Below are 12,887 nucleotides of genomic sequence, written 5' to 3' on the forward strand. Positions count from 1 at the left end.
AGAAATAGTGCTGATGCTGTGCCTGCACTGCTTAGCAGCAGCCAAAACACTGTTGCATTATCAACACCTTTCTAGCCACCAATGCACAGCACAGCACTGTGAGGGCTGCTATGGGAAAATGAACTCCATCTCAGCCAGACCCAATACGGAATCTATCCAAAGAGAAAAGCAAGCCACATGTGTGACCCTCCACAGGTACCACTTACTGACTAGCAGTGCAGGTAGAATCTCACACACCAGCTGAAGGCGGCGGGAGCAGCATCTTACTTAGAAGGCAAGTCCCTTAAAGCAGATAAAGCTGCCATACTTGCCCCAGTTATGTGCCCAGGGTTACACCACCAGGCCTAACGAATCTCTGTAATATGATTGGGAAGTATGATACACCTGTCCTGAATTACAGTAGATAGGTTTATCTCATTTCAGAGCTAATTCACGGATGGGTAGAGATCAGATCAGCTGTAAGAAATACTTTTTATTGTGCAACTTGTTATTCGTGGTAGGGTGAAAATGGCTTCAAAGGTGATCCTGAGCACTCTGAGGGGTATCTTCTTATCTCTAATGTAGTTTATACAAACCAAATTGGTTTTTGCTTCAAACATCCCTCTGTAGAAGAAAATCAATTTCAAAATGCAGTGGCTGTGATCTTTCAAGCCAAGGATCCATTGCAAACATACCAAGTGTTTGGCAATGCAAAGCTGCAAAGACAGGACAAGTAATGCCTGTTATCAACATATGTGCCGTGTCCAAATCAAGGTTTCACATCCAAGGCACTGAATAAGCCATTGCCACTCTAACAACAGTTTCATTAACAGAAGCGACAGTATGTTGTGACCAGATAAGCAAATTTCTTTTAACCCCTACAGCATTGTGGGGCAGCCATTTCAAGCACTGGATCATTTATCAGTCAAAATAAAAACCCCTCAAAGTGTAGGGTGCTGATCTGAGATCCACCCAGGCTCTCTGCACTCCTGGGAGTAGGTGTTTTCATGCTCAGATGATATGTAATGCCCTTGGCTTACTCTGCAGTCTCACCTGATCTGCTGCAGCAGCCTCACACCTCCTCAACATATTGTGCATCTTGTGAACCCACCCACCTTGCCTTCCATCAGTTCAGGTGTCAGTCCGACTACCTGCCTGTGCTTCCCACAACTGCCAAATCTCCAGGAAAACTCTTGTTCACCTTACCTTGTGCACAACTCTCCCCAGGTCAACTTCCCAAGGATTAGTAAGGAGGTGAAAGCAGCCTCGGGATGAGGATTTGGAGCATTCTCTCCCAACACCACATGCTCTTTCGCTTCTCATGAGATATCGGTGCTGTATGTCCTTGTTGTCAGTGGCCTCAGGCAGCTAAAGTCCAGTCAAATTTGTAATCACTATCTAAATTGTGTTGGCTTAGGCCAAGAGGGTCAGAGCTACTGTTAGTAACACCCTTGGATCTGGTTGTGACTACATGTATACTTTGGGTCTGATTGTGCATTTAGAGAAAACAATCATCCCTGTAAGAGAACATAGGCTGGATGTACGTGGGGGTGATCCAGGAATTGTCAGCAGGAGCAGAATACATGAAAACTGTTCAGAATGTTTCTAACACTGATTCCTCTGAAAACATTTCAAATGCAAGAACACCATGACAGCACCAGGATGCTGATCTCCATTAGAATAAACTCAGACAACTTCTCAGAAGCTGAGAGAAGGAGGCACTGTCTGCTGCAGACACGCACACAAACAGACACATGGATCACTAGGCCCCAGCCAGAGCTAGTTGGGACCATGTAGTGCATGTTTAATACTTGACAGAAGTACGGCTTCTCTGAAGGACCACAGGAGGACTGCAGAGGCACATGGTCTTAGTAAGAAAACTGAGGGTTTGGCAGATTGTGCTCTGGTGCTGTTATAAACCCGAACCTTTCAGCCTGGGAACAGTTCTAATTTTGCAATACCTTTCTTTTATTGCATGTATCAGGTTACATGCGAGCTATGAACATTCCTTCTCCTTTTTTTCCTCCTTGGCTGATTGGTTGGTTGCTTGGTTGGTTGATTTTACAACTGAATTTAACCCTGTGCAGTAGCAATATCTTGTCAGGACACTTCTTTCATATACATCATAGGAAAATGACAGACATTACTCATTGATATGGACAGTTGACAGATAATTACTAGATGAGTGCTTATGCAAAACTCAGTCTTGAAACTCAATCATGTTTTCTTTTGTACATTACACTCAACCAGCCTGGATTTCTTCAGAGCCCAAGTAATACCAGAGAAAACAAAACAGCCCCCTACACCACAAAAGCAGCATTCTTACCTGCAAATTTACATGTTGCTTTTCATCAGCTCTAAGCTAAAATGCAGCTCAACTTGAAACTTAATTAGACTCAGTTGGAGAGGTGGTAGCTTTCAACAGGTTTTTATTCTTACGGGGTTCTGAAGGCACTTCCAGCAAGTAATAGGACAGTGGACATTTGGAAAACATCCATAAATCTGGGAAAATTCCACTTAAGTCTCAACATAAGCTGGACACTCATACCAGGCTTCCTTAAACTCTTCGGCCATCTAAAGCAGCTGCATATTAAAACTGGAGCTGGACTGATCATTCAAAATTAATTAAGCCAGCATATCAATGAGCTACAGTTTCTTCTGCTGCTTGTGTGCAATCTGCTTGACTTTCCTTCCTTTACCACTTCTACCAACAATCCTAGCCCATAGCTCTTCAATAAAGCTTTTAAGATATGAAATTTGAGCAGCACAGATCCTATTGCACAGTTGTGATCAGAGCCTGAGCCTTGAATCCTGATAAACTACAGACCTTGGTTTGCTTAGGGCAGTGTGGTGGGTTGATCTCGTCTGGCAGCTAAGCCCCCACCCAGACACTCCTTCATTCCCTGCCAAATGGGATGGGAAAAAGAATCAGAAGGGCAAAAACGAGAAAAACTTGTGGGTAAAGATAAAGACAGTCTAATAAGTGAAGGAAAATGAAAGAAAACAAAAGCAACCAAGTGATGCAAAGGCAATCACTCACCACTTGCAGACTGATGCCCAGCCAGGTCATTAAGCAACACCTCCTGAAGCAAAATTCCCCCCAGTTTTATTGCTGAGTGTGACATTATTGGGTGTGATATGTGTCTTTGGTCAGTTTGGGTCAGCTGTCCCAGCTGTGTTGCCTCTCAACCCTCTTCCCCAACTCTAGCCTACTTGCTACCTAGCAGGGTGAGAGATGAAGGCCTTGACAGTGGGCAGGCACAGCAATAACTAAAACATTGTGGTATGTTATCAACACCGTTTTGGTCACACAGGACATTACAGGCTGTATGAAGAAAATTAACTCCATCTGAATCAGACCCTCTTCAGACAGACAAAAAGGGTTCATGAAGCTACTAGCTCCAGAGACTGCCAGTCCAGAACTGCTGGAATTGCATGCAACAAAAACTAATCCTTGGCTTTTTCTCTGTTCAAAACATTCACTCTTCACTAAAAGTCTGGGAAGCTGTGGCAGGGAAATGAAGTAAACTATCCCAAGCCACTCCTAGAAGCAGAAGGGATTAGCACTCAGGGCTGCTGCTTGTCTTGAACGACCAGTCTCCATCCATTTTCCTGCTGCATTGCTGGATAATCAAAACCTTTGAATTCAGTTTCCATCTCTTTACTATTAAATTACTACCTCACCATGTTGTAACCTAAGGCTTCAAGCACTGATGCTTTTTGTTGTTATCTTATGGTACTCACTGGTACAGAGAGATGATGAACACAAAATACTTGGAAATCACATAAGCAGCAACATAAGGACTGCAAGACTTCTCCACTCCAACTAAAACCAGATAGATTTTTTTCTCAGTGGAACACGGATCTCCTTCATGAGGGAAGGGGTGGTGCTTGTTTGAATTTTTGTTTGGGGTCTTTTTGATTTTTTTTTTAATAGCCTTAGTTGGCTCTTTAAAAGCCAGTAGTAGTTCTAGCCCCAAGTTTCCTGTTCTGAATTTAATTTTTTCCAAGGCACAAGAAATGACTTACCTGTAGATCATAAAGACTGTCAAAAAGCTCAACAGCCAGGATTAGAATCATATTTTCTATTTTATCTTATTTTCTTCCAAGGCAGTGCAAAATGTTACCAAAAAGCATTACTACCAAATGACATTAGGGCTTAAGAAGTATTGGCATGGGAGCCCGTCTAGATACCTATCCGTCACATTTATCTGTTCACAGCATGAAAATAAAGGCCTACACAAGAACAAATACAAAGCAAAAACCTGTCTTCAGTCTATTTTAATAAGTGAAATAAACCTAAAGGTATATGTTGGATTTCAGCAGCAGTTAACCTTTCCCCTGACATGATGCAAGGTATCTGCAGGGATATTAAGCAGATTTGCTAAATGCCATAGTGGGGCTAACTCTGGAGACTGCCAGAGCATTGCCAGCTTATATAAACCTTCCCAGGAGTTAGGCTGAGAGTCTCAGGCTTCTCCGAAAATATTGCTGATCCATAGGGATAATCTCATTTCTTGGACCATGAAATAAGTTGTAGCCTAAGGGTTACAGCTGATATATGTGTGAGACACAATCGCCAGCTTGCCAAGTCACTGCTTTACCCAGGTCTGTTAGGTGGCTTTTGGGCCTGCAAGAGACTCAGCTGAACTTAGTTGCTACTCTCTAGTAGGGGACACCATTTCTGATGTCACCCTCCCCACTGCCTGCCTTCCATTGCCCACAAACATGTTCACAGTGATCACCTCAGTGCATGTTTTGGAATAGGAGGGATTTGGTACAGCATTTGTGTTTCGCAAACGGCAAGAGAGCTGAAAAGCTGGTCAAACAATTCCTTCCCAGAATACATCCCTGCAGGTCCCATGGGTCCCTGTGCTCAAGCACACGCACACAAGTCGTGAGGTAGCTGTTTTTGCTAAGGCAAAGAGCATTACCTGTTTAGAGAGCTTTGGCTGTCAGCAGAACGGGTATTTTCAGCTTTGTTGGAAAACAATAGAGCTAGATAGGTCTGAGGTCCTGCTCAGTGTACCTGGCAGGTGCTGGACTTCAAAACTAATGCTAAGATTTTCAGAATCAAAGTGCCAGCAGCTGGGCAGTCCCAGGCTGTAGGTACAGTACAGGTGTGAACCTGTTAAGCTTCAAGCTCCTGAGAGGTGCTTTCCCTTGTAAGCACTAGACTGGGAATTACTATCACTTGCCTGACACCACTATTGTGAGAAGTAGGTGTGATATTTCCCTGTTCAATTAAATAGAAGAAGCCTAAGGTCACTGCCCTTCTTTTTGAAATGGGTCCATTCCATTTTAAGTGCTTCCCTTTGTCTCCTTTGTAAAGTGGTGGCATGGAAACAATACCACCTCCCACCATGAAATGACAGCTTGCTCCAGCCCTTTCATAACAGGCATGCACCAAGGGAGCTTGATGAGGTTAGTAATCACTGCAGCACATGAAAAGCATGTTGCACTGCGACCTTTTGTACATAAAGAGCTATACTGGTTCTGCCTCTAAAGCCGGGGAGATTTACACATATGGCTTTCTCCCAGCACTGAGGGAGGAGAAACTGAGGCAGTAAAATCCTGAAAGCCAGCAATTTATTCAAGAAGGGATGCTGAGAGCGCTTGAAGGCTTAAAGCTTATGGTATTTTACCTACAGTTTGCAGCACAGGAAAAAAAGGATAGGATTTTCATTAATCCCTAGCATTTTTAGAGACACAAACTATATTTTTCAAGTCGCATCAACAGTCCTGCAAAAGTTCTCTGAGAGTTTTTACTTCACAAGAGCTGTGTGCACAGCTCTTGGAGATCCACTGCCTGTTATCTGTTGCTGTAGTGGCAGCTGCCCTGAAAGACAGGGTAGAAACAACCTTCCAGTCTTCTATGCCTAAGACCCTTCCCGAGGTCATCTGTCCTATTGTCCTATAGTCACACCTCACTCCCACATACTGATAGCACCTGCCATTACCTCTGGTTAACGACTTATCTCCAAAAGCTGAAGAAATAATTTCTGCAAGGTCTGTCTACGTTAAATGACTTTGAGAGAGAGGTACGTCATGACACAGACTTCTCTGCTCACAGTGTGATTGGGAAATCCCAAACCTTTTCTTCAGTACTTCATATCTTGGACTACAAGATAGCTGGGAAGCAAAACCAGGTAATATACCTTTTCCTTTCTCAGAGCAGTTTCTAATTTTATCGCTTCGGTAGCAGCACTTCATGGCAGTCCCCTCTTCTGTAGTTTGGAAATTGAGAAACAGAAATATGACACAATTACCTTCAATTACCAAAAATATTACTTTTATGGAATAAAAGTGAAAATTTGATTTAGTCCAGATCTGAAGCAGTGAGAGAGACACAGAGAGATTATAGGGGAGTTTTCAGCGACCCATGGCCTCCAGAGAGAAGAAATAATCATGTTACTGCGTTTCCTCCCAGCTTCACGGCAGTTTATATCCTTTAATCTCACACACTGAATCCTCTGTTTGCTTGGGCTTTGGAGATTCAACAAGCCCCATGTGCAGTTAGCACAAAGCAGGATTCCCCCACTACCTGCTGTTTTGATCCTGGCCACAGACATAAATGACTGCTCTGCCTCTGTATACACAACATGTACGTGGATTAGGTACAAATTCAAACGTGCAACATGGCTCCACCCATGCTGTCTGCAGAGACAAAAGCATTCACAGCAGTAAGAAGTGCAAAGATAATTCAGCATTTTCCACTTGATCCCTGGAGATGTTTCTTAGCATCCCACCTTGTGCACCCATCTCAACCCTCAAAAGCTATTGAGATGCTTGCTTTGCTCAGTCCAAATTTCCTTTTGGTCTTCAAGACTCTTCTACCTGCATTTTCAGGTGGATAACCAATACTGTGCACACTGAAGTTCTATACAGCCCATAGCAGGAGCCCCAGCATCCCTCTAAAACATTTCAAGCTTGTTTTTTTGCCATCCCTTCTCTTTGAATGTATGACTGCCAACAGGCCAATACCAGCTGCATGCCTTAGAGTCAAAATGCGTTGTTCAACTTGGACTGCTGTGTCCCATTTTTATTTGAATGATTCTTCTTCTGTCCCACAGCACACAAGGAACCCCAGTGGCTTTGCATTTGAGCTCCAGCTGGTGCATCTTGGCTGCGTGTAGCAACGTCTCAGTGCCCGTCCCTGCCGTGCACCTCTTCCAGCAAGTCAAGACATCACCATGTCCCAGCGCTGACTCATGGCTGTGCTCTCACAAGGGTTGATGACAAGCTCTTTAATACTTTCATTCGTGTCCCCAATCGTCTCAGTGTCCAAACAGAAGCGTGAGGCTATGTGTTCAATGTGTGACCCAACTTTACCCCATCGCTGAGGAGAGAGACACACGAGAGAGAAACACATGAACAAGCTTCCGCCCCATTATATTTTTATTATACTGTTCCAGCATCAAAAGGACAGTTGTCACTAAGCCTCTGTGGCCTGATGCTGGGAAGCACAAGGTCCCCAAACTCACACCAAGCAGAGCACACACTGAGCATTTTTCCCATCAGAAGCACGCTCATTTAAGCTCAGCCTCTGCCTGGCTTCAGGAAGATAATATATTACTAACAGCTTTTTCCCCAGGTCACTGGTTCAAATGCCAGCTCAATGATTAACTGCAGAGAAACGTTAGCATCTGCTGCCTGACTGGCAGCCCGTGTGAACTAAATTGCCAGTTTGGGTTTGACTTCTGCAGATAAGTATCCAGATCACCACCCTCACTAATAGACATCCTTATCAACACACTCATTTGAGAGGCAAAGGGCTGAACAGGCCAGAGTCTGTACTCCTGAATAGACTGTGCTTCCCAGATGAAGTCAGAACACACAGGCCATTTACTGTGTAGTAATACTATGATGAAAGAAAGGGAATCTCAAAGAAAATGGGGGATCAGTGAAAGGGCTCACCTGCTTGTTGTCACCTTCTTTACAAGGTGACAGCAGCACCTGGGAACCAGGGAAGAGAGTGTACACAGACAAACACAGCTGCTGCTGGCGGACTTGGTGGTTGTACGTGTATGTCCATTCCTGCAGAGAGGAAGAAAAAAACCGAGGTGAGAGATCAGTGTTGACTCTTGGTATTCTTCTACCCAGAAAACCAACACTTTGGCTTGGATCATGCCCCTTCTGAAAGCAAGCACAAACATCATTGACTTCAAGAGGCACCAGGACAGGTCACTGTTTCAAGCCTCTCCAAAACTGCAGCTGTTATTGGGGGACTGCAGGTACCAAAGAAAACGTCTACAAAAGCAGTTGGAAGAAAATAGTTCATGAGACAAAAGATTCCATAGCTAGAAATGGGCTGTGGTTGGGGGAAAAAAAGGATGGGAAAAAAGCAAAAGAGAAGCAGAAATACTACTAACTACACAATGTGGAATCCTGTTTTCCCAAGGAAGAGCAGCAGAAATGTTTTGCAGCTGGTGGTGGGAGAGGTGATACAAAGCAAATATTTGCAACTCCTAGGATTCTGTTCCCAAATATAACAAAAATCAGGGATAAAGCTCGGCTTTCTATCAAGGCAGCAGGAGCAAATTCCAAAGGTTTGCTGTACTGGTTTGCTATGACCACTGCTACTTCTGTTCCTCTGAGCTGTCTTGAAGGTTTTTTCCTCATACTGCTTTTCACGTTCACCTTCTCTTACGAGCTTCTCAGCCTAAGAAGTAAACTTTGGAGGAGCAGAGACTTTGTCCAGTGTGATGCTTACCAAACAACAGGGGCTCTCTGGGATTACCCTCTTTTTCACTACCGAATGTTTTACTTGGGAAAAAAGAGAAGCAGCTGATAGTTTGACCAGAATTTCTAAATGTGCACAACGAAGCATCAGGCACGTACAGATACATAGCCCAGGAGTATTTCACAGAAGTTTACTCCAACGTTTATTCCAGTTGAACTTTCCTATCATTTACCAGTGCTCATATAACCCAAAAGGAGCTCCTGAGAGGATACCAAGCAAGGGATGTCTCCTTGCTATTTGTGTGTGTACACAAACAGACAAGAGCTCATTTGGCTGATGGGAAACTGCAAACCAGGCTTTCACATAACTCTGGAGGGAGAATCCTGGAACAACTGTTTTGCTTATAACTTTGTGTGAGCATCAACTTTAAAATTAGAAAGAGCAGGGCTGGAAGTGTTTTCTGAGGGCCCCTAGCCAGGGTGCAAAGCAGGATCAACTCCTGCTATGTAAATGGCTCTGAGCAGTCAGGTGAGCAGCAGTGGGAGCAAATGGAAAGCAGGTTTCTGAACCGTGGCAGGGTAGGTGAGCAGGACCGGAGGACAAAGAGCAGGCTGGCTTCACTATCAGAGGGCAATAACCCTGCTGGAGAGACAAGGCCAGGGAGCAAGAGGGTTTCTGCAACAGCCCCCAGTAGCCAAGGCAGATGCTTTGACACAGTACAGGCTATGAAAACTCAAAACCTGCTGTGAAAGGAAAGGTGCATTGAGAAAGCAAAACAGTTGAGAGCTCAGATATGGAGAGTCAAAGCTCCATGAGAAGTTATGTCAGCAGTGGTGTCGGCAATGGAGGGGAAGGCAGAGCTCAAACATATGGCTATTAGGCTGAGGCTGGAAAAATGAAGGGTAAAGGGCGCCCCTGGGAGACTTCAACCCTTTCTAAGTGCTGGAGGGGAATGTGAAGAATGGCTGCCCTGCTCTCAGAGCTGGGATGCCTGCAGCTCCCCCGACTTTGAATGGTGGAGGTTTTTTGTTGCACTAGCATGAATTATTAGAGCAGGGAAACGCTTCCACTCCTTTGGTATTTGTCACCGTCAGCAGCTCTAACTCCTCTCCTCAACTTCAAAACAGACAGCTACAGGCATTTAACTCCTGGGAACATAAATCCCACTTTGATTCAGGTTCTTAGCCACCTAGAAGGGAAAACATGCTTTTGCACAGCAGACCCAGCTCCACAAGGACTTCACACTGTGATCCTGACACCCCGTGCTTCTTAGCCCACTACTCCCCACCAGCTCATGGAAATCAAACCTGGCTTTCTGAACAGCCTGCCCACAGGCTTCTCAGTGAGCTCTGCCCAGGATTTGGGCACATAACAAGCATTCATTTTCAAAGCTGTAATCTGCACCCAAAGGGCCTTCTGGCAACTAGTTCTTCTTTGTCATATGGAGCAGAGTTTACCTGATCCTACAGTGAACATATTCCAGACATCCCAACCATGCACGCTGTCAGCTGCTGTGTAAATCACCAGCCTGGGAAATCAGGTGCCAAATTACTCCTGCATCTGTGAAGAACCAAACCCTACGGGGCAAGCTCCAACATCTGTTCTTGGTGCCCACACTACTACAAGCTGCTTTGAAAAGCTGCTTTACATTTTTAACCAGTTGTTAGTCATTCTACCTCAGGACAGGGCTGGAGCTGCATCCATGATGCTCCTCAGCAGCAGCTAGTTAATCCTGGACTTGTGTATATGTTGGATCCTCCAACTAACTCAGGCCATGGGACTTTTTTTTTTTCCTTTGATGTCTTAGCCTCCTTGCTTCACTGAGGTACCTCATGGAGGACCGCTCCTCACAAAGGTCCTCCATGCTTTTTTCCCAGGCCAGGCTCTGTTCAAGCCTTCCCAATATTCACATCCTCTCAAGGCAGGACCATTCTCTCATTCAGCAATGGTCCATGGGACAGAAAGGGTGGTGGTAACCATCTTTCCTAAGCTTTGTTCATCATAAGAAGTGAGGAATCCAGAGCTAGATGTATGCATCAGTTCAACAGTTGACATTGGATCCTACCCTCTTGCCCCTAGGCTGTCCTTCTACTGTCTTTATCTCAACTGACAGATATTCACACAGCTCATCTATTTTGGCAGAATGGTTCTTTATGAAAGCCAGTCCTGTTGAAAATGTTTTATCCAGCTCTAATCATGTCTTGTCCCCTCTCGGCCCTAGATGAAAGCCAGAGAAAATGATGCAGAAAATTAAGAAATCTGGGGGGGTAGGGGGGAGTCAGTTGAACACCACAGAATCCATGAAGGGCTTTGAGTTCAAATGCATGCAAATGGCCATGTAAATTTTTATCTTACCTCATATCTTTCCTTATTTGTAGCAGTTGGGAATAAAATTTCTGCCTTTTTTTCCTTTTCCATCACAAACTACTTTATCTCCTAAACCCTGGCACCCCTAGCACTGACACGGCCAGCACAGCAGTAACAACAGCAGAGCTTCACACCATGGAGGTTGTGGTGGACAGTGCAACCCATGGTACTCCTAAGGAGATCTTCAAGGAGCTAGCATGGCTTCAGGGCTGCAGACTGGCCTGAAGAGATGCCATCAGGGCTTTGAGCTGCTCCCATCACCAATGAAAAACAGATATATGAGGTGAAACTGAGATCAAGATCTCCTGCCTTTTCGAAGACAAACACAAGTGGTGGTGGAGTAAGGAGGAAGAGGGTGGGTTTGGAGAACAGAGCTACCAGCTGCATACCACAACCAGCAATCCCCCTCCTCCAAAGCCTCAGATAACACTAAACCCCCATCTGAGGCTTTTGACTATTTTTCAAGGCTTTAGCATCATTTGAGCAGGCACCTGTCACTGTTACTCAGCATGATTACGAATTGAGGAAATTATTTTAAAATGTGACCTTCGGCTTGGCATAGCCTGGCTGACAGATGGAGGAAGGAGCCCCTCAGCCTAGGGAGGAGCAGTCCCATGGGAACCCAGCATTACGTGACAGAGAGGCCTCTGCTACTGAGTAAGAGGTCAGCTGTACCCTAAAGCCAAGGTAGTAGCTAGAGAAAAATGTTTCTGAAGAAGCTGGGAACAATCTAATCCCCCAATTATCTTTTTAAAATCAGAGGGAAGGACTTCCCAAGGCACGTGACTGCATGGGTCACCTAAGAATATCAAAGTGCTCCCCTCATCAAAAGACCCTGGGATGCAACTGGCACTTACACACATCTCAGGAGAGGGAAAGCAAAGTACACAAAAGATGCCCATGACAAGCTGGGTGCAGAGGTGACACTGCTACCCCTCTGCTCTGCTAGCTCAGCCTGTCTCCTGCAGCTCTGGCCAGCCTACAGCTGGGGCAGGACGTGTCCATGAAGAAGAACGAAGGCTTTTGAGGGGAGGAAGGTCAGAAGAGAATGTTTATGGCTGAGTTGTCTCAGGAGGCACACTTAGTTTGGATAGATGCTAAATGTTCTCCAAAATGCAGATTTAGTCAGCAGAGGACCTCAAGCGAACTGGGGTGAGCATCAAAGCTGTATCAGGCAGATTATCAGATTGCATTTCCTTCACAGGAAGAGTCAAGGACATGCCACTCAAATGCAATGGCAGCCACTCAGCTCCAAACACCAGATATTTTGGGGTGCAGGCCCAGGAAATGGATGCCACAGCCTTCTTACTGTTTCCTTGCTTGTCTAGAAGATGCTTGAACTTCACATTCATCTTGCAGCGACTGCTTACATGTGTGTGAGTATCCAGGTCAAAGCACCTTCTGCTTTTTTTATCTGAAGTATGTCAGGTTTCCTGAAGCTGCTAATGATTTAAATAAATCCCAGAGTCAGATGTGTGTTCCAAACTCTGTGAACTAATATCAACTGACACTTGACTTGGAAAAAAACCCCAACTACTCACATCTTCATTAGATAGATGAGGACAAAATTATGATCAATTATTTTCCCTCAGATGCATTTCTCTTGTGAAAAACTAAATCAATCTCTTCATTTAGCAAATGAGACGCAACAAAGCATAGAGTACAAGGGCTCCAGTGGGCAGGAGTGCAGGCAGAGCCCGCTGTACCCTGGGGATGAGCACTGCACAAAAATCTCTGCCAGTAAATAACTTGAGCCCTCTGAGAACCATCTCAAGGGACAGAGCCTACTTTGTCCACTGCCAGACCTTTAGGAACAGAAAGGGCCAAATGGATCCCCAGGATGAGAGAACAGAGCTCT

General features: G+C 44.9%; 1 protein-coding gene across 1 annotated transcript in view; it reads right to left on the minus strand.

Moving 5' to 3' along the window:
- Positions 1-1,766: 1,766 nt before the first annotated feature.
- Positions 1,767-12,887, minus strand: part of GALNT14 (polypeptide N-acetylgalactosaminyltransferase 14) — a 100,424-nt gene continuing 89,303 nt past the window's right edge. The window contains exons 14-15 of the mRNA XM_027659337.1: positions 7,897-8,016; positions 1,767-7,318 (exon numbers count right to left, since the gene is read on the minus strand). Of these exons, the coding sequence (XP_027515138.1) occupies positions 7,160-7,318; positions 7,897-8,016 (279 nt within the window). The 3' untranslated portion in view covers positions 1,767-7,159. The remainder of the gene's footprint in view (positions 7,319-7,896; positions 8,017-12,887) is intronic.

The sequence above is a fragment of the Corapipo altera genome, unplaced genomic scaffold (assembly GCF_003945725.1).
Source record: "Corapipo altera isolate COAL_440 unplaced genomic scaffold, ASM394572v1 48, whole genome shotgun sequence".
Taxonomy (NCBI): domain Eukaryota; kingdom Metazoa; phylum Chordata; class Aves; order Passeriformes; family Pipridae; genus Corapipo; species Corapipo altera.